At 37.0% G+C, this 24,507-nt stretch overlaps 1 protein-coding gene across 2 annotated transcripts in view; it reads right to left on the bottom strand.

Moving 5' to 3' along the window:
* Positions 1 to 12,287: 12,287 nt before the first annotated feature.
* Positions 12,288 to 24,507, bottom strand: part of PLA2R1 (phospholipase A2 receptor 1) — a 113,524-nt gene continuing 101,304 nt past the window's right edge. The window contains exons 24-30 of one of the 2 annotated variants that reach the window (XM_041722838.1): positions 21,552 to 21,790; positions 19,649 to 19,817; positions 17,924 to 18,064; positions 17,292 to 17,408; positions 15,970 to 16,146; positions 13,651 to 13,683; positions 12,288 to 13,525 (exon numbers count right to left, since the gene is read on the bottom strand). In XM_041722838.1, coding sequence (XP_041578772.1) covers positions 13,311 to 13,525; positions 13,651 to 13,683; positions 15,970 to 16,146; positions 17,292 to 17,408; positions 17,924 to 18,064; positions 19,649 to 19,817; positions 21,552 to 21,790 — 1,091 coding nt within the window. In that variant the 3' untranslated portion in view covers positions 12,288 to 13,310. The remainder of the gene's footprint in view (positions 13,526 to 13,650; positions 13,684 to 15,969; positions 16,147 to 17,291; positions 17,409 to 17,923; positions 18,065 to 19,648; positions 19,818 to 21,551; positions 21,791 to 24,507) is intronic. The other variant, XM_041722839.1, reaches the window with a different exon arrangement.

The raw sequence follows: 24,507 nt of genomic DNA on the forward strand, positions 1-24,507 counted from the left end.
CTCTCATCCATTTTGAGTTTATCTTTGTGTATGGTGAAAGAGAGTGGTCCAGTTTCATTCTTCTGCATGTGGATGTCCAATTTTCCCAGCACCATTTATTGAAGAGACTGTCTTTCTTCCAATGGATAGTCTTTCCTCCTTTATCGAATATTAGATGACCATACATTTCAGGGTCCACTTCTGGGTTCTCTATTCTGTTCCATTGATCTATGTGTCTGTTTTTGTGCCAGTACCACACTGTCTTGATGACCACAGCTTTGTAGTACAACCTGAAATCTGGCATTGTGATGCCCCCAGCTATGGTTTTCTTCTTTAAAATTCCCCTGGCTATTCGGGGTCTTTTCTGATTCCACACAAATCTTAAAATAATTTGTTCTAACTCTCTGAAGAAAGTCCATGGTATTTTGATAGGGATTGCATTAAACGTATAAATTGCCCTGGGTAACATTGACATTTTTACAATATTAATTCTGCCAATCCATGAGCATGGAATATTTTTCCATCTCTTTGTGTCTTCCTCAATTTCTTTCAGAAGTGTTCTATAGTTTTTAGGATATAGATCTTTTACCTCTTTGGTTAGGTTTATTCCTAGGTATCTTATGCTTTTGGGTGCAATTGTAAATGGGATTGACTCCTTAATTTCTCTTTCTTCAGTCTCATTGTTAGTGTATAGAAATGCCATTGATTTCTGGGCATTGATTTTGTATCCTGCCACACTACCAAATTGCTGTATGAGTTCTAGCAATCTTGGGGTGGAGGCTTTTGGGTTTTCTATGTAGAGTATCATGTCATCGGCGAAGAGGGAGAGTTTGACTTCTTCTTTGCCAATTTGAATGCCTTTAATGTCTTTTTGTTGTCTGATTGCTGAGGCGAGGACTTCCAGAACTATGTTGAACAGCAGTGGTGAGAGTGGACATCCCTGTCTTGTTCCTGATCTTAGGGGAAAGGCTCCCAGTGCTTCCCCATTGAGAATGATATTTGCTGTGGGCTTTTCGTAAATGGCCTTTAAGATGTCGAGGAAAGTTCCCTCTATCCCAACACTCTGAAGGGTTTTGATCAGGAATGGATGCTGTATTTTGTCAAATGCTTTCTCTGCATCTAATGAGAGTATCATATGGTTCTTGGTTTTTCTCTTGCTGATATGATGGATCACATTGATTGTTTTACGAGTGTTGAACCAGCCTTGTGTCCCAGGGATAAATCCTACTTGGTCATGGTGAATAATTTTCTTAATGTGTAGTTGGATCCTATTGGCTAGTATCTTGTTGAGAATTTTTGCATCCATGTTCATCAGGGATATTGGTCTGTAATTCTCCTTTTTGGTGGGGTCTTTGTCTGGTTTCGGAATTAAGGTGATGCTGGCCTTATAGAACGAATTTGGAAGTACTCCATCTCTTTCTATCTTTCCAAACAGCTTTAGTAGAATAGGTATGATTTCTTCTTTAAACGTTTGATAGAATTCCCCTGGGAAGCCATCTGGCCCTGGACTCTTGTGTCTTGGGAGGTTTTTGATGACTGCTTCAATTTCCTCCCTGGTTATTGGCCTGTTCAGGTTTTCTATTTCTTCCTGCTCCAGTTTTGGTAGTTTGTGGCTTTCCAGGAATGCGTCCATTTCTTCTAGATTTCCTAATTTATTGGCGTACAGCTGTTCATAATATGTTTTTAAAATCGTTTGTATTTCCTTCGTGTTGGTAGTGATCTCTCCTTTCTCATTCATGATTTTATTAATTTGAGTCTTCTCTCTCTTCTTTTTAATAAGGTTGGCTAATGGTTTATCTATCTGATTAATTCTTTCAAAGAACCAACTCCTGGTTCTGTTGATCTGTTCCACAGTTCTTTTGGTCTCGATATCATTGAGTTCTGCTCGAATTTTAATTAACTGTCTTCTTCTGATGGGGGTGGGGTCTATTTGTTGCTTTTTCTCTAGTTCCTTTATGTGTAAGGTGAGCTTTTGAATTTGAGATCTTTCCAGTTTTTGAATGGATGCTTGTATTGCAATGTATTTCCCCCTCAGGACTGCTTTTGCTGCATCCCAAAGATTTTGAACGGTTGTATCTTCATTCTCATTAGTTTCCATGAATCTTTTTAATTCTTCCTTAATTTCCTGGTTGACCTTTTCATCTTTTAGCAGGATGGTCCTTAACCTCCACGTGTTTGTGGTCCTTCCAAACTTCTTGTTGTGATTAAGTTCTAATTTCAAGGCATTATGGTCTGAGAATATACAGGGGACTATTCCGATCTTTTGGTATCGGTTCAGACCCGATTTGTGACCCAGTATGTGGTCTATTCTGGAGAAAGTTCCATGTGCACTTGAGAAGAATGTGTATTCAGTTGAGTTTGGATGTAAAGTTCTGTAGATATCTGTGAAATCCATCTGGTCCAGTGTATCATTTAAAGCTCTCGTTTCTTTGGATATGTTGTGCTTAGAAGATCTAGTATAGAGAGAGCTAGATTGAAGTCACCAAGTATAAGTGTATTATTATCAAAGTATTTCTTCAGTTTGGTTATTAATTGGTTTAAATATTTGGCAGCTCCCACATTCGGGGCATATATATTGAGGATTGTTAAGTCCTCTTGTTGGATAGATCCTTTGAGTATGAGATAGTGTCCCTCTTCATCTCTCACTATAGTCTTTGGGGTAAATTTTAATTTATCTGATATAAGGATGGCAACCCCTGCTTTCTTTTGAGGACCATTTGAATGGTAAATGGTTCTCCAACCTTTTATTTTCAGGTTGTAGGTGTCCTTCTGTCTAAAATGAGTCTCTTGTAGACAGCAAATAGATGGGTCCTGCTTTTTTATCCAGTCTGAAACCCTGCGCCTTTTGATGGGGTCATTAAGTCCGTTCACGTTCAGAGTTACTATTGATAGATATGAGTTTAGTGTCATCATATCTATTCAGTCCTTGTTTTTGTGGATTGTTCCACTGAACTTCTTCTTAAAGGGGAATTTTAAGAGTCCCCCTTAAAATTTCTTGCAGAGCTGGTTTGGAGGTTACATATTCTTTCAGTTCCTGCCTGTTTTGGAAACTCTTTATCTCTCCTTCCATGTTGAATGAAAGCCTTGCTGGATATAGTATTCTTGGTTGCATGTTCTTTTCATTTAGGACCCTGAATATATCCTGCCAGCCCTTTCTGGCCTGCCAGGTCTCTGTGGAGAGGTCTGCTGTTACCCTAATATTCCTCCCCATAAAAGTCAGGGACTTTTTTTCTCTTGCTGCTTTAAGGATCTTCTCCTTATCTTTGGAATTTGCAAGCTTCACTATTAAATGTCGAGGTGTTTAACGGTTTTTATTGATTTTAGGGGGGGATCTCTCTATTTCCTGGATCTGAATGCCTGTTTCCCTTCCCAGATTAGGAAAGTTTTCAGCTAGGATTTGTTCAAATACATATTCTGGCCCTCTGTCCCTTTCGGCGCCCTCGGGAACCCCAATTAAACGTAGGTTTTTCTTCCTCAGGCTGTCATTTATTTCCCTTAATCTATCCTCATGATCTTTTAATTGCTTGTCTCTTTTTTCCTCAGTTTCCCTCTTTGCCATCAACTTGTCTTCTATGTCACTCACTCGTTCTTCCACCTCGTCAAGCCTCGTCGTTAGGACTTCTAGCTTGGATTGCATCTCATTTAATTGATTTTTAATTTCTGCCTGATTGGATCTAAATTCTGCAGTCATGAAGTCTCTTGAGTCCTTTATGGTTTTTTCTAGAGCCACCAGTAGCTGTAAAATAGTGCTTCTGAATTGGCTTTCTGACATTGAATTGTAATCCATATTTTGTAACTCTGTGGGAGAGAGGGCTGTTTCTGATTCTTTTTTTTGAGGTGAGGTTTTCCTTCTAGTCATTTTGCTCAGTGCAGAGTGGCCAAAAACAAGTTGTATTGGGAAAAGGAGAAAAAGAGAGAGAAGGAAAGAAAAGAGAAAAAGAAAAAAGAGAAAGAAGAGAAAAAAGGGGAAAAAGAGAAGAGAAAGAAAAAGAAAGAAAGGAGAAAAAAGAAAAAAAAGGGTGGGGTGGGGTGGGGGAAGCAATCAGAAATCAAGAAGAAAGAAAAAAAAAGCACAAAACAAAACAAAACAAAACAAAAAAACAAAAACAAAAACAAAAAAACAAACAAACAAACAAACAAAAAACCACGGGGGAGTATCTTCCGATTCTGTGTACTTTAAGTCCCTTGACTTCCCTTGGAACTGGTCCGTGTCGCTGGTCTTCTGGGGGAGGGGCCTGCTGTGCTGATTCTCAGGTGTTAGCACTTGGGGGAGCTGCTCTGCCCCTGCCTGGTGCAGGGCTCAGTGGGGGTTGTTCACCCCGTGAGGCCCCGGGAGGAAGCCACAGTGGCGGGGGCAGCTCTGGGACCCTGGAGTCAGCTCCCGCAGTAGCTCCGGGGCTCTCCGTCTGCAGGGCCTGGGGGCTCCGGGGCGGGGCCGCTGATCTGCTCAGCTCGGGCAGGAGCGTCCTTGCTGTCCTGGGCCCTCCCGGCCTCTGCCTGTCCCTGGGGGAGGCCGGATCCTGGGCTGTGTCCCGCTGTTGGATTCGCGCTCCCGCCCCGCAGCCCCCTCCGCGGAGCCGCCGCCCGAGCCCCTCCGAGCTGTTCCCGGAGCTGCGCAGCCCCCTCCGCGCGGAGCTTCTTCCTCCGCCCGAGCCGCCGCCGCCGAGCTGCTCCCGGAGCCGCGCAGCCCCCTCCGCGCGGAGCTTTTTCCTCCGCCCGAGCTGCCGCCGCTGAGCTGCTCCCGGAGCCCCGCCGCCCCCTCCGCGGAGCCGCCGCCCGAGCCCCTCCGAGCCCCTCCGGGTCCCGCCGAGCGCTGCAGCCCTTAGGGAGCTCGGCGCATCTCCCGGGGCGCAGTTCCTCTGTTACTGTCCCAGGGAGCCCGAGGGCATCCCCGCCTTTCTGGGGATCCTGCTCCAATTCCCCGGGAGGCCTTTCCGCGGGGAAGGTCGGTGCAGCTCCTGCTCCTCCGGGCGGGGCTCTCCTGTCCTGGGGACACTCGCCCCGGCCTCAGCCCGGCTCCTCGCGGGGCCCCTCCCCCTTGGAGGCCTTTTGTGTCTTTATTTCTTTTTCCCCGTCTTCCTACCTTGATAGAAGCGCGAACTCTTCTCACTGTAGCGTTCCAGCTGGTCTCTCTTTAAATCTCAGGCCGAATTCGTAGATTTTCAGGATGATTGGATGGTTTTCTAGGTAATTTGTTGAGGACAGGTGACCTGGAGACCCTGCTCTGCCGCCATCTTGCCCCTCCCCCGATCTATAGATTTTTAAACTGAATTATTTGTAATTATTTTTTTAACTGAATAGAACTTAATATTTGAATGATGTGGTATGATTGGCAATGCATACTTACTTGCCTGCTCCAATCCACTGCTGTAATAGCTTAGAATCACTATAAACAAGTTGGCTTTAAATGGATTTAGCCACAGTATAAAGGCAGTAATGTATACTATTCTTGCAACTCTTTTTTCTGAGGATTCAGAAAAATTAGCTACATCATGACGACTGGATCCACCTTTTCTTCATTGTTAGCCTCAAACTGAAAACTTTTTTCTCAGCTTAAAAAGATATTAAAGAAAGATGTTTATCTAAAAGTTTCTATTTAATAGGCATCATTTTTCATGTTAAGCCTCCTTCTCTGACAGAATTAATTGGTGTCCTTTTATTTTTTTTCTGATTCTGTTCCTTCTGTTTTTATTTGTACCACATTATATTGAACTTATTATTTACATATTCCTCTGCCCCTGAAGCCCCATGAGAACAGAGACAATTTTATTCATATTTCCAGTACCAGAACCTAGGACTGTCTCTGTGCCGTAGTAAGCTCTCAAGAAATGTTTACTGATTAGAACTGCTTATCAATATGTTGAAGTACTTCCTATATATATAATAGTGCTTACTAAGACATATCAAAATATGTTGGATTGCCCATTTTAGATTTTAATTTTTTAGATCAGGGTCATCAAACTTCTCCTCTAAAGGGTCAGATGGTAAGTGGTGTAGATGTGGTGTAGACTTTGTGGGCCATTCGGTTTGTGTCATAACCGCTGAGCTCTGCTGTTGCAGACAGGAAGTGGTCATACATGGTGTGAAAATGAAGGAGGATGGCTGTGTTCTGTTAACTTATTTACAAAAACAGGCACCAGACTGGATTTGGTCTTGCCCTATTTGTCACTGTGTTAAGAAGTGGAGGAAGAGAGAATGGAGAGTCCAACCATGTATTGTAATAATCACTACATCCAGTGTCTTATAAATGTTGGCAAGGAGAATTATGATGGATATAACATTTTTGAAATATCTGCCATTAAGACTAAGCCATGAGGTTGTTGTGGATAAGCAAGAGTAAGAGAATGAGAGTCCTAACAAGACAGGATCAGGAAAGAGTGTGGAGAAAAGAGAGCAAAAACAAATAAATGGGGCCGACCGACAGTAAGATGTGTGTCAATCCAAACCTCTGGTAGGAGGGCTGTTAGTCAGATTGAAGAAAAGATGAATTTTGCTTGTTTTTCATTTGGGTCAGGAGAGAAAGAATGTCAAATAGTAGTGGTCCTCAAATGGTTGTGTTTGCATATTTCCTAAAAGAATTTTGAAAGAAAAGATATATATCCCTTCACACATTTCCAAGTTGACATCTAAACATTTTTTTAAAGTAGTATGCAATTTTCAGCATATGATAAATAATAGCATTGGAAAAAAGTGTCACATCACTCTGTTAATACATCCAATGGAATTTCATATCATAGCAGATTTTTTCACTTTTTATTTTGAATGATTTTAGATTTACAGAAAGGTTGCCAATAGTATAGAGAATTGCTGTGTACCATTCAGTCAGTCAGCCTGCTGTATTGGTACATTTCATATAACCATAGTATAATCATCAAAAGTAAGAAATGAATACAAGTAGGATACTATATTAACTAAACTATAAATTTCATTTTAATTCAAGTTTTTCCATTATGTCCTTTTTCTGTTCTGGGATCCAATTCAGGATGCTACCATGCATTTAGTTGTCATGTCTTCTTATTTTCCTCTAATCTATGACAGTTCTTTAATCTTTCCTTTTATGACCTGGGTACTTTGGAAGTGGCTAGTTATTTTGTAGAATGTTCCTCAATTTGGATTTGTCTGGTGTTTTTTTATTATTAAATTAAGATTATTCCTTATTGAAAAAGATGCCAAAGAAGTCACGTGCCCTTAGGAGGACATCATACCAGGGAACACAAGATGCTGATATGGCTGATTATCATGCTTAGACTAGCCTTGATCACTTGGTTAAAGTGGGTTTTTTTTTTTACTGTAAAGTTAGTACTTTCCCATTATAATTAGTGACTGTCTTGGGGGTGATACTTTAAGGCTATGCAAATTTCCTGTTTCTCTTCAAACGGTCACCCACTAATTTTAGCACCCACTGCTGGATCTTGCCTATATAAATTATTACTGTTGTGTTTGCCTAATAGTAATTTTTGTTTCTCTCATTCCTTTTACATTTATTAATTATAATTCTCCTGTAGAAAAGAACTGTTGCTTCTTTCTCCTCAGTTTATTTATTCATTCATTCAGTTGTTTATTTTTTAACAATATGGACTAATAGATATTTATTCTATGGGTTATAATACAATACTAGCAATATATATGCATATATATATATTTAATATATATGTATATATTTTTTTGCTCAAATTGTTCCAATATTGGCCACTGGGAGCTCCTTCAGGTTAGTTCCTGTGTTCCTTGGGCATGACCTCATATTTTCATGAGCATTTTTTTACTTTCTGGGACCACAAGGTAATCTACTTTCATCTCACATTTTTCCTGTCCTGGACCTGGAATCAGCCACTTCATGGAACCCTAGTTCCTTTGATTGGAGATACCTTAACAATTTGAATTCCATCATAATCTATTTAAAAATAGAAATACACACAAACTCTTGGCAGTCAGAGATTTTGCTTTGTTTTTCTCCTTAGTCTTGTATTTCCATTCCAATCCCCCCACAGAGTTTTATCTTAATGTAATATATTTTTAATCTTGAAAATATTTTATTCATTACCTTGTCATGTTAGCTACAGTAAAAAAAAAATATGTATACAAATTAAAATTATTTATAAAATTCCCTGCCAACATAGGTTCTAAGTGTTATACATTTTCTTGTATATTGAACTGTCACTTTAATTTTTATTAGTACACAATTGGTCAGAACAACATAAATATATTACAGAAGTTAATAAATGATTAGAATATATCAAACTAAAATGTTATAGGCAGTGTATCTCTTAATGAAATGGATTACAGATAAAATTAGCTAATAATAATTTAAAATTGCTAGAATGAGTTAGAATTTAGCATGAATTCTATTTTTATTATTATATCAGCTATACATGCTGAGAAACTCTGATGGAGATTGCCGGACTCTTTGTAGTTGGCTATCCTCTCCTTCCTGAGCACCCTGGGAGACCTCTCAGACTTTCTTGCAGGTAAGTTGGACCATGTGACTAGTCTGGCCAATGATATGTGAGTGAAAGTGCCACTTAAGGACCCAGAAGCTTAAGATTTCTTTACTTTTTTCCTGTTATAGTATCACTGAAAGCCCCATATTCCTGAGGTAGGAACATGCAGACTGGATCTATGAATTATTGCTTGGATGTGAACTTCCCTGGAGAACCATAAACTATGGAACCATAGTAGGCTTTGCATGACCAAAAATTTTAATTTTTGAGTTTTGTTTTGAACCATTAACATTAGAAGTTTTGTTTGTTTTCACAGCATGCTCTAACCTATCCTGGCTAATATAAACACTTTCTTCATGTAAATAAATAGATAGGAATGAACGGGGATTTGTTATAGGGATATAATTTCATTATTTGAATTGTTTTCTCATTTGTGCCCAAAATCACAGTGATTCTACAATTAAAAACACTTTTGTCATCTGTCAATGGACAATTTGATTATGTCCTTTTGAATTTTGCTTAAAGCTAAGAACTGGAAACAGTCAAGTTGTAAAAGGATTTGTTACCCAGTCATTAGAGTGATTCACATTGTCAATTTTCTAGAAGTAAAATTAACAGACTTTAGGAAGACTTTTCCAATGACTATTAATTATACCTGTTACTCTTTCACTCATAGGCACCTCTTGTTCTATCTGATATACAAAGTTAGGTTGGGAAAAATGATATATTGATAATTTCATTATAGTTTTGTCAATACTAGTTTTCTATTAAAATATCTTTATCTTAAAAAGTGCTTTAATCATAACACTAGAGTTACCAATTTAGTTTATTCAGTTAATGAAAAATATTCATCATAAAACTTAATAGGTAAGGCCAATCTTCATTGTCAAAATCCCTGAGCCAAATAAGACAAATAAATGTTCAGAAAAATATCTGATTCCATTTTTCAGTTTATTTTATTTTATTTAAAAATTTAAAAAGCTTTTATTTATTTATTCATGACAGACAGAGAGAGAGAGGCAGAGACACAGGCAGAGGGAGAGGGAGAGAGCAGGCTCCATGCAGGGAACCTGATGTGGGACTTGATCCCAGGTCTCCAGGATCACACCCCGGGCTGAAGGTGGCGCCAAACTGCCGTGCCACTGGGGCTGCCCATTTTTCAGTTTAATGGGCATGTTAATACTCAGCGTCACTTAGAAATCTAAGACAGATTAAGCACAGAGCTCTGTCATAAGCTTTTCATCAGGATAAGGTAAGATGTCAGGTTCTTAACAATATCTACACTTCTTTTGCTTTCATCAGAAATTTCTCTACAGAAAAGCCTTCTCTGACAAAAAATTAGGGGCTGCATGAGCTAAAAAGTCTTAAAATAAAAGTAGTTATCATTCTTTATGTTCCACTGTTTAATGCATATTAACTTAGAATAGCCCAACATGGAATTTCTTACTCATCACTTCATCCTTCACAGAAAAATCTATGAACATAGGGAAAGACATCAGGCTCTACACTGGTTTTAGAATTCCTTTATTAAAAGAATCTTCATTGACATCATGACTTTGAATTTTTTCCCTTTGTTTGGTGGAGAATTTTCCCAAGATAAAGCATCATAGCAAGATTTGGAGTGAAAGCTATGATTTGTTTTTGTTTTTGTTTATGGTAGTGATGGGCATTTGTACAAGAGAGGTGGAAAAGAAGAATCAGCATGACACTATGATCTCACATGTGTTCTCATGAAGGTTACTTCTAAGAAAGAATATATATGAAGGTTAAAGATTCTGGAAACTGAGTTCCTTAAAAATATCCATGTCTCTGTGTCCCTTGAAAATCTTTATGTACCTTCAGGGTATGTGTTCTTAGTATGATGACTCTTAACTTAAAGAATGTATTTCAATAATCAATAGTCTTAATCAAAGATAGATTTCAAGTTAACTTCTGTGAGGCAGAGGTAGGAGACCCATTGGAAGACTCCAAGGCCCTATAAGTTAGAGGTCTTACTATATAGGAGATGCCTGGACCCATGAATGCAAAGTCCTTTTGCAAACCCATTGTCGATGAGAAATAAACTTTTGCTGTGTTAAGCCACTGAGATTTGGGGACTGTTTGCTACAGGATTTAGTACTCCCTAGTAGAGTAACTGATGGTACTAGATTGCAGAAGTGAAGTGGCCTTGTGTATAACTGCAGTGTTCAGGTAGAGAATTGAATGGGAGTCATAGCCAATATATTGGGGATAAGGCAGTACCAGGGAGAGCCAGAATGGAGCAAATCAAAGACAATAGACTCTCACCAACTATAGGCTTCATAGCTGAGGCCAGCAAAGTTCCCAGGAATAGGGCCAGACAACTACCCTCAGTGGACACAGATAACACACATTTACAGTCACTTATCACTTTCTCCCCCCAGTATTACAAAGACACAAGTTCTCATATATCTAACACCATTTTGAGGAGGAAAAGAAAACTCCAAAAGACTGTTTACCTAAAGAGACCATCTAATCCACCCTTGATAGGAAGAGGAACTTTCTATTGGAGAAGCATTTAAACTGAAAGAAGACTATTGGAATTGGAAGAGCTCAAGATACCTTTAATTGTAAAATCCAAGATTAAAATAAATAAATAAATAAAATCCAAGATTTTCCATTACTCAGAGTCAGGGATAATAATTGATTTTTTGGAAAGGGGCACATTAATTATGTGTGAATGAGTTTGTGACCCTGATGCCTTTTTGCTTTTCATGCTATAGCTATGGAATCTAGTTCAGATTAAAAATAGATGTGGAAAAAGCTTTTTGAAGTGCGCATATATAAATAAAACATAATATTTCAGTACTTTCTATTTCTGAAATTTAAATAATGAGAAGGAGTGCATGATCTTGTACATGGGGACAGATTCCCCAGAGATGTAGTTCAATACTAAATAGCAAAGTACAGAGCATTGACAAACAGTGCAGTTTCTTTCTGCAAAACCACTTTATTAATGACAGACTTGGTCAAATTGTTATGTGTGACTATTCTACTTCGATATACTTTGACTAGAAGGATAATTGATTAGCAGTTTTTACCAGGTACACTAAAAAGAACAGAACTTTAATTTCACTTGACAGATTGTTAAATCGGGCTTTTATACCCGGTTAGTTCAAGCCAATTATTCTTGTGAGTTATAAATATACAACTGCTGCATAATATAATATCTTTTAAAAAATGAAATATCAAAACTAAAAAGAAAATTATGGAAGTAGATCGTCCTAGTGTGGAAGCTACACACCAGTAGCAAGGAGCCTCTTTTAGAAGCTGTATTAACTGTTTCAGGCTACAAGGACTCCATGCTCATCAAATTCTATTTCTAATGATGATGGCTTTCCACTTAGAAATTCACTCATACTTTCTCCCAGAGCTCCACCTTGTGACTAGTGGCCACTAATTTCAAGGCAGATGGATGTAATAATGCACACTCTAGGGAGGCCTGGAGATTCCCCTGGTTCCTCTCTATCACAAGACCTTACTTAATTTTCATAACCACCTGGTGTTTTCTACTTATGAATATCTTTACTGGATTGCTCTCACTTTTCTCTCATTAGAAAATAAGTGACATAAAAACAAGAGTTCTCATTAATTTCCTCACCTCAATACACCCAGTTTCTAGAACAGCACTTGGTTCTTAATAGGAATACAATGAACATTTATGTAAACGTGCTGCCAAAGCGAGCACAATGAATATTTATGTAATGAGTAAACTTTAAAATGTTGATTATGAAGTCACTTTTCCATATAAGAAATTTGTGAAAGAAAGTCAAATATGCAGTATTTAATTTATGGACAGTGTCATGCTATTATTCATATTTACCAACTGCATTAACTAGTCTGACACAGAGATAGTTCTTAAGAACGTCAGTTTATTAAATAGAATACCCCATATAAACTCATTTATATAGCAAAGGTATTTAGATTATGACTGGAGAGTCATTTATTTACTACTTCTCCATATATTCTCTAGTGTGGTTCTAATGGTACTGTAGTTCAGATTACAGTACCTTTAAATTCAAATTAAATTTTATATCTTTTAGTTGTCAGGAGAGTTATATATTACTTTATACCTTTAGTTTTAAGAAAGGCCATTAATTTTAACAATAGTATGACTTTAATGAATTCTTTTAAGCTTATCTATATTTTAAAATATCAAACATAGTCATTATTTAGTAATTGAAGGTTTTAGGCCATATTACGTGGTTGCTTATGCAAGTGTACTAACCAAGATCTTTCCTACGTAAAGACAGGTAATTTTTCTTTTTTAATTTCAGAAGTCAGAACTAATAAAAATAAATATCAGCTTAAATATTAGTTTAGAGCCTGGAATGTGTGAGTTTTCAGCTTAGAAATTAATTTTCTAAACACTGTTTTTAAAATGATTGAATTAAAAAACAAACAAGAAACCTCTCAGAAGTCTTTAACTTTTCATCTTGTATACAAGTACAGAGTTTAAAAGTTTGTTATGCTTTCTCCCTTTTTTAATGGATTAGGTGTGGGCAAATGTCTGAATAGTTATCAGATTAGTTTGAAAAATCTTTTAAAATTTCAGTAGAAATATATTAATACAAAACCTATTATTCACATTAGTTCAAGAGTCTTCAGTAGGGAGTTACCTTTACTAGTTCTTGTTTTCTGACTAGTAACCATTGTATAATTTCCCCATTTTAAGAATAGATCACAGTTTGGGGAAATGAATAAATCAACACCTCTATGATTTGGTTACTGTTCAAAACCAGTAATCAGTTTAAGAATAATTAAAATAATACAATTCACATTATAATGGCATCTAGTCTGTAAAGGAAAATGCAGGGAAGACTCCACTTAAGTCTTTACTTATCTTTATGGCAGTGGCATTCTCTGAGTTCATTGTTATGGATCATTCTTCTCAAGATCAGAAATGAGAATATTTTCTTCCAAATGTACTGTACTGAAGTTGGTTGTGGGGTAGTAAGGATTCCCGAATGGTGCAAGTCTACTGAAGATACCTCTATTGTGCTTGTATATGCAGAAGGAAAGGGTGGAAAGTGCCAGGATTACTATCAATGTCAGTGCTACTGCAAGAGGCACCATACTATGACTTGGTCCTGAAAGAAGGTGAAAAAAAGGAAAAGCTCAATGATAACAAGTTAAGATAGGTATTGTTACATAGCTACTTTCTATTTTATTATTTCTAAGAGAAATCAAAATGTTTTCTACTATTCAAACCTACCTTTTCCTGAGTGCTCCTTTACTGCATGAAGACCTAAAACCAAATTTAAAAAAACAAAAAACAAAAACAAAAACAAACTGCGATGAAAATTTTCTTTTAATTCAGCAAAATTATGTTATTATTTACAGCAAGGCTCAGCAAACTATGGCTCATGGATCAGATCTGGTGCCTGTTTTTATAACTACTGTTTTACTGGAATTCAGCCACACTCATCTGTTTATGTATTGTCTGTGGCTGCTTTCATGCCACAATGGCAGCGTGACAGAGACTATATGGTTCCCAAAGCCTAAAATATTTACTGTCTGGTCCTTTACAAGAAAATTTTGCTGACCCCTGATTTATTGTAATCATTATTGTTGCTCACAAACACAAACACTGCTTTTTTTTTTAAGCTGAAAAATTTCCATCCAGTCTCAGCACTGTGCTGCAATAAAAATATGAATAAAATATAGTCCCTGCCTGCATGGAACTAAGTTTTGTTAAGCTCTGAGATGGAGTTTGTCCAGCAACGATAATCTCTTTACTCCATGCGGGGATTTTAAAATCAGCACTTTCTCAACTTTGCAATCTCAAGAATCTTGGGAAATGAATAATAGCTCCTCCATTCAAAAAAGTGGAGGGTTCCTGTTTGAGGACTTTCTACTATAGAAATGTATCTCTTTCAAGTAGATTCTAACTCAAAATTTGAACTCTGCTATTTTTGACCTAGATCAGTAAAGATCCAGAAAAATATGTAGAGAATGACTCAGAGGAAGATCAGTAAAGAGTTTGGGAGTGATGGAAGTGCCTCGGTGTAGTACTTATGCCCTTTCACTCTTGCACACTTAAACATGGGACCATATATTATGTGCGTGTGAAGATACTTTTTAAAGAGAGACTATTAAAAGAATATTTATTGTCTGGATGCATGCAGTGGGCAGATACACAGAAGCATATAGAGCCAGACAATTTGGGGCATGGTTCTTGATGTGGCCTCAGTTTGTTGGACAAGTGCTTTTTTCATCTGTAAAATGGGAATATATCTGCTGCATTGCTTTTGGAAGTTGCTGTGAGTGATGAAAGAGGTGCCCTCTATATTATAGGAAGCTTTAAAGTCCTGTACACATATGAGGTATTTCTGATTTGTTTTTGAAATGAAATGCTATTGATCACTTGGGTACACTACTTATTAGGCTTAGTCATGTTTTCCACACAGGACTGCTATCCACACTATTGGGAGCTTGAATGTTGGTGATGACACCTATCAGGTTTTTCTCCTTCATTCCTACCCAGTGTGTAATTGGATCACCAAAGCCTGCTGATTCTCTTTTCCTATTTCTACTCTTCCTCATGTTCCTAGTTCCTAGCTCTATCACTCAAATTACAACTGCCTCCCTTGGATTAGTGTGATTCCCCTGCAGGTGTTTATAGAGCACATAGGGGTTCTTTGTCTTCTTCACCATGAAGTTCAGCTCTTTAGACTGGTACTCTCTGTGAATGGATCCTACATTACAGTCCAATTTTATTCCCATCACCACCTAATGTGAATCCTTCACTCTCATCTAAGCTATTCTCAGTTGCTGCCTGTAGTCATACTGGATTTTTGTCTCATATGCCTTCCCTTCTCTATTCTCCTTATCTTTTGGGATTCCAAAACCTTATCTCCTCTCAGAAGCCTTCACCAGCAGTGGAGGCCACACCACTTCCTCCTTCTCTGCAATACTTGCATCTAGAAATGTTGTGATTATTATTAAAAACACATTTCCAGTTAATGATCATTGCTAACATCCTATCTTAGAAATTTCTGTATTGTTTGCAGCTGACTAAAATTTTTCTGGCTTAAATTTCTAAAATTATTATTTCTTTTTATCACAACAAAGCATGCAGTTCAAGATGAAGTTGAAGTATGACTTTTATAATATAATGGCTAGCAACAGAGAATCTCATCCAGTTATCAAGCAAGAATACCTAGGCCTAGATTATATTTCCTGGGACCAAAGATGAACCTTAAAATTTCTGAGTAGCAGTTGCCAGTAAGGGTTGCTGGGTAACATCGCTACTTCCATTTTTTTTTTTTTTTAGGTTAAACTGCTTTTTTGCCCATTAACAGCTAGGATGACACAGGAAAGTCATAGGCTTTATAATGATTTTTTCTTCATATCAGAGAAAGAAGGAGCTGAAATGTCCTTTGACTTGTTTGATGTTGAACAAGATGATAATGTTAAAATTTATCAGAATACTCCCTGAATACTTGAATTTTCAAAGCTATAAATGCTAAAGGTGGGTCAACATTAGTCAGGGTAGAATCAAAATGAAGAATTACCCTCTGGCTTTACCCACCTGCTTCCATTTTGCATATAAATCCCTTTTTTTCTTGACATGGGGATAACTGCCACACTCCTTCTGAGATCCTCAGGGCAATACACAGATGGGGTTTGACATGGTCCATCTCTGGCTCCCGAATGCCCCAGTTTGACTGGTCTGTGGGAGTTCCATCAAACCACTTTATAGTTTTATCTGTGGAAAAAATGCTAACTTACTATGAATTATATGTGTAATTATCAAATATACTAAGACTGGAATGAACCATAAAAGGTTCATTCTCCTGAATTCCATGAGGCTGTCTTCTTATCTGATGCATGCAATTCAGGGGGTACAGTCATGAATACAACATCAAAAGGTGCGTATTAGTAAACTTGCCTTGTGAATGGCTCTCTGTTTATTATAGATATATTTTTCTGATTTAGTTCATTTAGAATACCATCTTCCTTAACGTAACAGTTTGAATTTTGAAATACTCCCTATCATTATAATCAATTTAAAGGTATCATTTTAAGTCCTAACATCTGTATTATTGCAAAATGGCTCACTTTCTAAAATAACTTTACAGCTAATTTCTTTAAAAAGCAAGCCACTGGTGTACTGAGAGGTAGAGGCAATTATAGAGCCCATCCATGGGCAAGCAATAATAGGGGGACATTGTCGGCAAGTATTTAAAACCAACAATAAAAGTAACTAAAAGTCAGTCACCTTTTATATCACAATGGGCTAGAAATTTTAAACAATGTCTGTGATTGAAACACTCCTTATTAGAGTGGACCCACCCTCCACCTTGGTATATCCCTATAATAAGTTCTCCGTACCAATTAAGAGAATTTTCTTTATAAATACTTTCAATAACCATCAATTACATGGAAGAATAACATGCTGTCATTTGATCACAAACTCTGGTTTTTATGAAAAGCAAATAATTCTGACAGCACAATATATCATCGAAACATTTCTATAATTCTGTTGTGCTTTTATAACATTGAGGAATAATCTGAGTATTTTTAAATAAACAGGGTTTTGTTGTCTATGACTAAGTCTGTGAACACAAATTTCCATCCAAGAATCTTCATGACGTGAGAGTAATTATAAGATAAGCTTGTTGTTTGCTTGTTTTCATTTTTGGTATTCTGAGATTATTTCAAAGGACACAAGGGTATAGAAAAGGGTTAGAAATATTGTCTTTGGAAGAAATGGCTTTAGGATTCATGCTATTTTTTCACAGCAAATGTATCCAAGAAGAGCCTTCTGGTTTGCAGATGCCTTTTTCATCAACCTTGACCACCATGTATTTATTTATGCCCTTTCCTCTTCTCTACCCAAATCTTACTTACTGTCACCATCAAACTGAGCATTCAACCAAATCATCTGGACAGAAGAACCAAAAGCAAAAAGCTCTTCTAGGAGAAATGAATTTTCATCCTCATCCTTGATTGTTAAAAGATTAGATCCTATAAAAGAGATAAGCAGTAAATAAACAAGTATTTGTGTTTATGTGAAATACAATTTAAAAAATGTCTCCTATACCAAAATTTGTAAAGCTCAGTCTTTGCAGAGTGAAAATTTCTACTGCAAATTAAGTAATTTTTTAATTAAAAATTTAAAAGTTATACCACATTTATTAAAAGATATATGGTTGTACTTAAGAAGTCCAAGCATATAGAATATTCATTTTAGGGAACTTTAAAAATTTATATTCAAATGCATTCAAAAGGAACATTTTCTTGGGAAAGTGTAGTATTCTGAGACATCATCTTAGGTTTTCATATTCTATCCTGGACATCGAATTTCATAGATAAACCAACCCCAAACAAGCAAATTCAATGGTTATATTGAATATTTTTTCAATTTTTTTTGTTACTCCTAAAGCCACTAAATAATCAGACAAATGAAGAAAACTACATTGTTTACTGAAATGTCAAGAAGGAACGCATTGAAAGCATTTTACCATCACAAAAAGAATTACCTTCCTTTTTGCAAAATTCATGAGCAGCCTCAAAACTCATACTGTCTAGGACTGTAGAAAAACTGTAGCAATTACTTTTGAATTTTATCCAGGGAATTGATGTTTCTGAGCACAACTCTGGATGTCCAAATTGTTTTGTTTCTATGAACAAAAATCAGTTATGATTTTAGGATGGTGACTGGGTTCATTTATTAAGATATACATTGCATTAAATTCTATGACAGACTAAGATAAATATGTGTAATGAGATTTTCATGATAATACTCTGAAAGAGTGGGTTTACTATAAATGATCATAAAACCAAGATTGTTTTGTAGACTTTCTGGCAGAAATAATCTTTACCTAACATACCAGGAGATATTAATGCATTGCTTCTTAGGTTTAGTTTGGGTGCTGCTTGGGTGAGGGTAGCTGTCTTTTATGTTTGTAATTTGTATCCTAAAGGGTGGAAAAATTTGGGGATGTGATTCGTGGAAATACTGGAAGTTGAATGAAGTAGGCAAGAGGCACTTCCAAATATACAAAATGTGTTCTGTGCAGTGCTGTATATTATAGTTTCAGTAAATCCTTACTTGCCAATCAACCTATGAGAGAAAAACATGCATTCAGTAAAGTAACATAGCATAACATAACATAATATATAACTAAGGGAAATTTCAGGTGGACTTTGCTTTAAAGGTCAAGCATGAGAGTCATTTGACTCTCCATGCTGAGATCCTATGTATGAATGGCTGTAGACATGTTACCTATCTTCCTCGCACTTCAGTTTCTTTATCTATAAAAAGACAGCTAACAACATCTTTCTTACATGAGAAGTTTATTAAAATTTTTTTAAAGATTTAATTATCTGAGAGAGAATGAGAGAGAGAGATAGAGCATGAGCAGTGGAGAGGGGCAGAGGGAGAGGGAGAAGCAGATTCCCCACTGAGCAGGGAGCCTGATGTGAGGCTAGATCCTGGGACTGTGAGATCATGACCTGAACAAAAGGCAGATGCGTAACCAAACTGAGCCACTTAGGTGCCCCTAAATTTTTTTTCTTCTAAGTAATCTCTGCCTGCAACATGGGATTCAAACTCCTGACTTTGAGATTAAGAGTTGTATGCTCTACTGACTGTGCCCCTACACAATAAATTTAAATGAACTAGTATCTGACACTTCTTAAGCACTCAGTAAATGTAATGCTATTGAAAAGGGAAGGATAACTTCTATGGTGTTTTAGAAGAATTAGTTTTTCCTTCATACATGCTCTTAATGAAGGTTTCTAGCCTAATTTCCCACCTCCTTACTGGTACCCTGCCATGCAGGCAAATCTCAACATGAGCTTTGCTTTATACATGTCCAATCCTTTTTTCCTTTCATGTCTTTGTGCAAACTTTTCTGCTCAGAATGCCTCCCCATGTCCCATCCCAGTTGACTAAATCCCATCTATTCTTCAAGGCAAGTCTCCACAGTCATGTCCTTCAAGAAGTCTTTCTACTTATGCTCAAGTGGAAATGATGTGTTCTCTTTCTTGCTAACCCCCATGACACTTGCTACTTTTCCATCATTTGGTAGCCCTGCCTGGTATAATAGCTCATTTGTCTGAACATCACATATACCAGACCAGAGGTTTCTTGGGGGCAGATACTTCTTATTACTCTTACTCATAGCTCCTGCTTAGCATGGTGCTTTGCACACAGTAGGTTTCCAGTACATATTTGTTGGGTTGAATAGAATGGAACCTACCAGAAGGTACATGACAAATTGCTCCTTGCAGAAATGACTCGCAGGCTGTGCTGCTCCAGCGTCCACTGGTGTCAGCAAAAACACAGTCACCCAAGATGGAGGACTCATCATCTTTCCAAAAAGTGAAGGAAGATTTGGTTCCATCTGACCACTCAAAATTAAGACCATTCTGTGGAGGGAAATTGGGCCATTATTTCCTTGCTAGGACTGCTGGTGGCATTACCCAATGCTGTTTGAGCAGCCCTTACTTGACACATACATTTATATTTCCACATCTAGACTTATTTTTCAGGGGGAGGATCTAGGACAGCTTGTGAATATGACCGGACAAAAAAATATCTATCACAACGGTATCTTTTTTTAGTTTTTGGGAATCCTTGGTTGCTTGCCACTATAATTCCCAGTAAGAGATCAGAGAAAAGTTGATCAATATCTTGTTCTTTACACCAAAACAAATTTCAGATTGATCAAAGATTCACACATAAAATTGAAAACATAAAAGTGCTAAAGAAAACTTGGCTAAATATCTTATCCTCTTGGTGTGGAGAAAATCTTTTCAAGTACGATACAAAATCCAGAGGCCATAATGCAAAATTGACTACAGCAAGTTAAAACATTCTGATATGCAAAAATATGATAAACAAGTATAAAATACCATTCTCTCCCGTATCCCAATGGCAAGATTAAATTTTGATAATACCTAGTATTGATAAGGATGTGAAAAAAAACCCAACATGTTATCATAGTTGTTGGCATGTAAATCAGTACAAACTTTTGGCAGGCATTATGGCACTATTTCTTAAAAATTTAAAGCGTGCTTAGCAATTTCATTTCCAGGAATTTATTCAACTTGCACAAAGTTGTTTGTTTGATTACTTGTAGTTGTGAAAAACTGGGAAGAGCCCAAATTTCTATTCAGGGGAGAATGGTAATGGTATATCCCATGTGGTGCTGTCCCAAAGAATGTGTTAGATTTTTATGTGCTGACATGGAAAGCTGTATAAGGAATGCTAAACAAAAAGCAAATTTAAGGACAACACATGTAATGTGACTTCATTTGTACTTAAAAAAATAAACATATGCATTATGTGTATATATGTGCATATCTAGAAAATTTCTAAATGATGCACCAGAAACTGTTTACAGTGATTATCTTTGGGGAGTAGAACCAGAGGTTGGGGTAGAATAGATTTTACTTTTCACTACTTTGAGTGTATAATACTGTTATTTAAAAAAAGAGAAAATTAAAAAAATCTTTCTCTCCAAAATACACCCCTAGACAGAAAACCCATGTGTTAAATTCCAAGGAGGTACTGAATTAATAACCGCATTTCGGGACGCCTGGGTGGCTCAGTGGTTGAGCGTCTCCCTTCAGCCCAGGGAGTGATCCTGGAGTCCCTGGATCGAGTCCCACATCGGGCTCCTCGCAGGGAGCCTGCTTCTCTCTCTGCCTATGCCTCTGTCTCTCTCTGTCTCTCATGAATAAATAAATAAAAATAAAAAAATAATAACCACATTTCTAGACAGGAAGTACGATCCATTTCTCTTGGGGATTTCTTAAATGCAACGAATTACTCAAATGCAGGTGCTTGAGTTTAAGATGTATTCCATTGCCCACATGAGGCAGATACTCAGAAATTTTCAGAGAACCTTTGAAGGGCATTAATTCTCAGAAATTAGGCAAGGGGACGTATTCTCTTAAAAGGTGTATGCCTTTAATGTGTAGTCATAGGCTCTTCATGAGGTCGGTCAGTGGTTATTCTATAAACCAATTATTTAAATGTTACATTTACTATTATTTCTGGGAATTTTTTTTTTGTGTTAATTCACTGGCCATATCACTAAGGAGGCAGATTTGAAATTTACTTATTCAGGGATGTTCCAAGGGATTTAAGATACCTACATCTGCAGTGAACAGTCCAATCCAGTGGGCATGTCCTAGCCGGTTGAGGATAACCGTGAGGAAGGACTGGTGATACTGATCTGTAATGCTGGCCAGTTCTGCTCCGTGCATTAGGCAGGTTTTTATTGCTGTATACCAAGTCATATTTGCATTAATTATTTTATAAGTTCTGTTTCCATATTCCAAGGTATCAGGGACTGGATACATATCAGATGTATTTACAGTGTGTCCAGAGGTATCTAGAACAAGAACAACAAAAATTAATTTTAAAAAATTATTTTTAGCATCTGATTGAGAAAGGAGGAGGCAAAGCTTAGCCTGGATCCCTGTCATAATGATCCCTACTGTGGTTAGCATCAGAGTTTTCCTTCCCAGAACTATTTTGAAATGAGGATAATACCTGAAAGCATAGGTGATGCTAAAGAATGAGAACACTTAGGAAATTTTTAATGCATGAGTGTTTTTAAAAGTATACACATATAGTTAACCATTTCCAGATTTTCTATTTTTGACTGCACCTTTTTAAACTGACCACTTTTTGATGGAACTGATCTCCTTAGGTGGATTTTATTCCACTAGCTACACCCAGCCTAACACACTCAGCTCTGGGTGATCTTAATACTAAGGAATATTGACATATATTATGTAGTTATATACTGTGTTGCAAACATAATTTTACAAGCGCATATTCTCAGATGCCACCCTTTATTACATTTGAGACTGCATGATAGTTGCTATCATGTTTAATGTTTACATGTATAAATTCTAAAAAGTTTAAAGATTACATTAATAAACAATTAAAATAGACACAGTTCCTTAATGACTTACTATTAATATGTCACCTGTCAGAGTCAAGATTTACAAATTAAAAGGCAAGATTTTCCCAGACATGATCACTGGTGCTTTCTTTCTCATGAGTGACAGATTATATGACAGCCAAGCCCGTGTTTTTACATCCAAGACATTTCCTCTTTAATATGTGCACTTGCCTTTTTGTTCTAACAGTATGTAGAACAGTATGCCAGTTTGTTCTAATAGTATGTATTAGGAAAGGCTAAATTTAGGAAACCTAAAACAGAAAACCAAGGTAAGTATTTCTGAACTGTTTGATCCAAAGTGTCTGAGGTATTTCCTTGTTTGTTGGTTTTATTACATTTGGAATGTATTACACTTGAGCATGATGAGGTGTGGGTAGGTCAGAAGACTTGGGAATCAATCCCAGTCCTGACTATATAAGGCTAAATCACCTTGGGAATATAAATAATCCCTCCAAACCTCAAATTTATGTTCTGTAAGAGATAAGTAAGGCCTTCCTTAGTAAGGTGTGTGTAGAATTCAGAGATAACCACATAGGGTACTTACTGAAACTCAGTACTTGGAACATAGCAGGTGCTCAGTAAATGTAGGTTCTTTATGCCAAGTAAAAATGGCAAAATGGGAATTTGACTTTTACCTGAAAATGTGACCTCAAAATAATAGTAGTGCATATTGTAAAACCAAAGTGAAATTATCCTATTTACCAACTAAATGGTGATGGAGTACACTTTTATACCTGTTTATTCTTTATTAGAGGTCTGTTTGCCAGCCTGTGTACCAAGCCTAAGGTTATTTTTTTAAAAAACCCAGTACAATACCATAGTAGATTTTTAAAAATAATAATTAGTAAATTAAATTAACTGAAATTTTCATATATGTGACCTAAATACCAATTTAACTATTTTCCCCATTACATTATATATCTGTATTTTCACACATATAAAATTCTCCACTTGTAATTGATTCCATCAAACTTCAAAGCATAAGTTATTTTGAGCAACATGATTTTGCCACCCACTGACCTGAAAAAGAAAGATATGTTTGAAAACAAGTCCCAAATTGGGGGTCTTGACTTTGTCCTTGTATCCCTGCTACTTAGAAATCTTTATCTTTCAGGCGTTAGACTTTAGGCTCTAAGTCCAATGTAAGCACATATTTATATAGCAAATAAAGAAGTGGATCAGAATTGGGGCACTTAACTATAGGCTACAAGAATTTATGTAGTTGGGGGGATCCCTGGGTGGCTCAGTGGTTTAGTGCCTGCCTTCGGCCCAGGGCGTGATCCTGGAGTCCCGGGGATCAAGTCCCACATCAGGCTCCCTGCATTGAGCCTGTTCCTCCCTCTGCCTGTGTCTCTGCCTCTCTCTCTCTCTCTTTCATGAATAAATAAATAAAATCTTTTTTTTAAAAAAAGAATTTATGTAGTTGAATAATATTTTTTGGAAATAATAGTAGAAACTATCTTTTGTTAATATGCTAGCAACTTGCTAAGCATTGTATATACATAGAGTCTGTGAGATAGTAATTATCTCACTTGATAGACGCGGAAATCAAGTTTGGAGAAGATAAGAAACTTCACTGGTAGTTATTTACAGAGGTGAGGAAAGAACCCAGGTGGGGCGTGAACTCCAGTGCCTATGCTCTCAACCACAGCTACTTTATACTATGTCCAAAAGAACATTTACATTGTTAGTCCCAAAATTATCAAAGAGAAAATGGTCAGAGAGTAGTATATTTAAAGAAGAGATCAACATCAAGGTCATAAAATAGAATCATTGTCTTTAACTGAGAGACTTTGAATATATTATTTACTTTTCCTAAGACTCAAGGTTCTTATCTGTAAAATGGGAAGACTTTTACCTACTTCCTAGCATTGTTGGGAAGCTTTTATGCCTTATTGCTTATGAAGCCAAGGCACAGTGCCAGGTATATCATAAGTGTGTAAGTTCATGGTATATTGATATTTCTTTCCCTACAAGACTTTGCTCTTCTCATAATACTATTGCTATAACTGGGTATCTTCTTTCAGTTCCTAGTATTATGTTTAAGTTGTAACTGTGAATTAGGAAATAGGGCTTCTGTGGAACTCCGTTTCTGGGGATGATGATTAGTGCATTAGAGAGTTCACATGCATGCAATG

Source organism: Vulpes lagopus, chromosome 11 (genome assembly GCF_018345385.1).
Source record: "Vulpes lagopus strain Blue_001 chromosome 11, ASM1834538v1, whole genome shotgun sequence".
NCBI classification, from domain to species: domain Eukaryota; kingdom Metazoa; phylum Chordata; class Mammalia; order Carnivora; family Canidae; genus Vulpes; species Vulpes lagopus.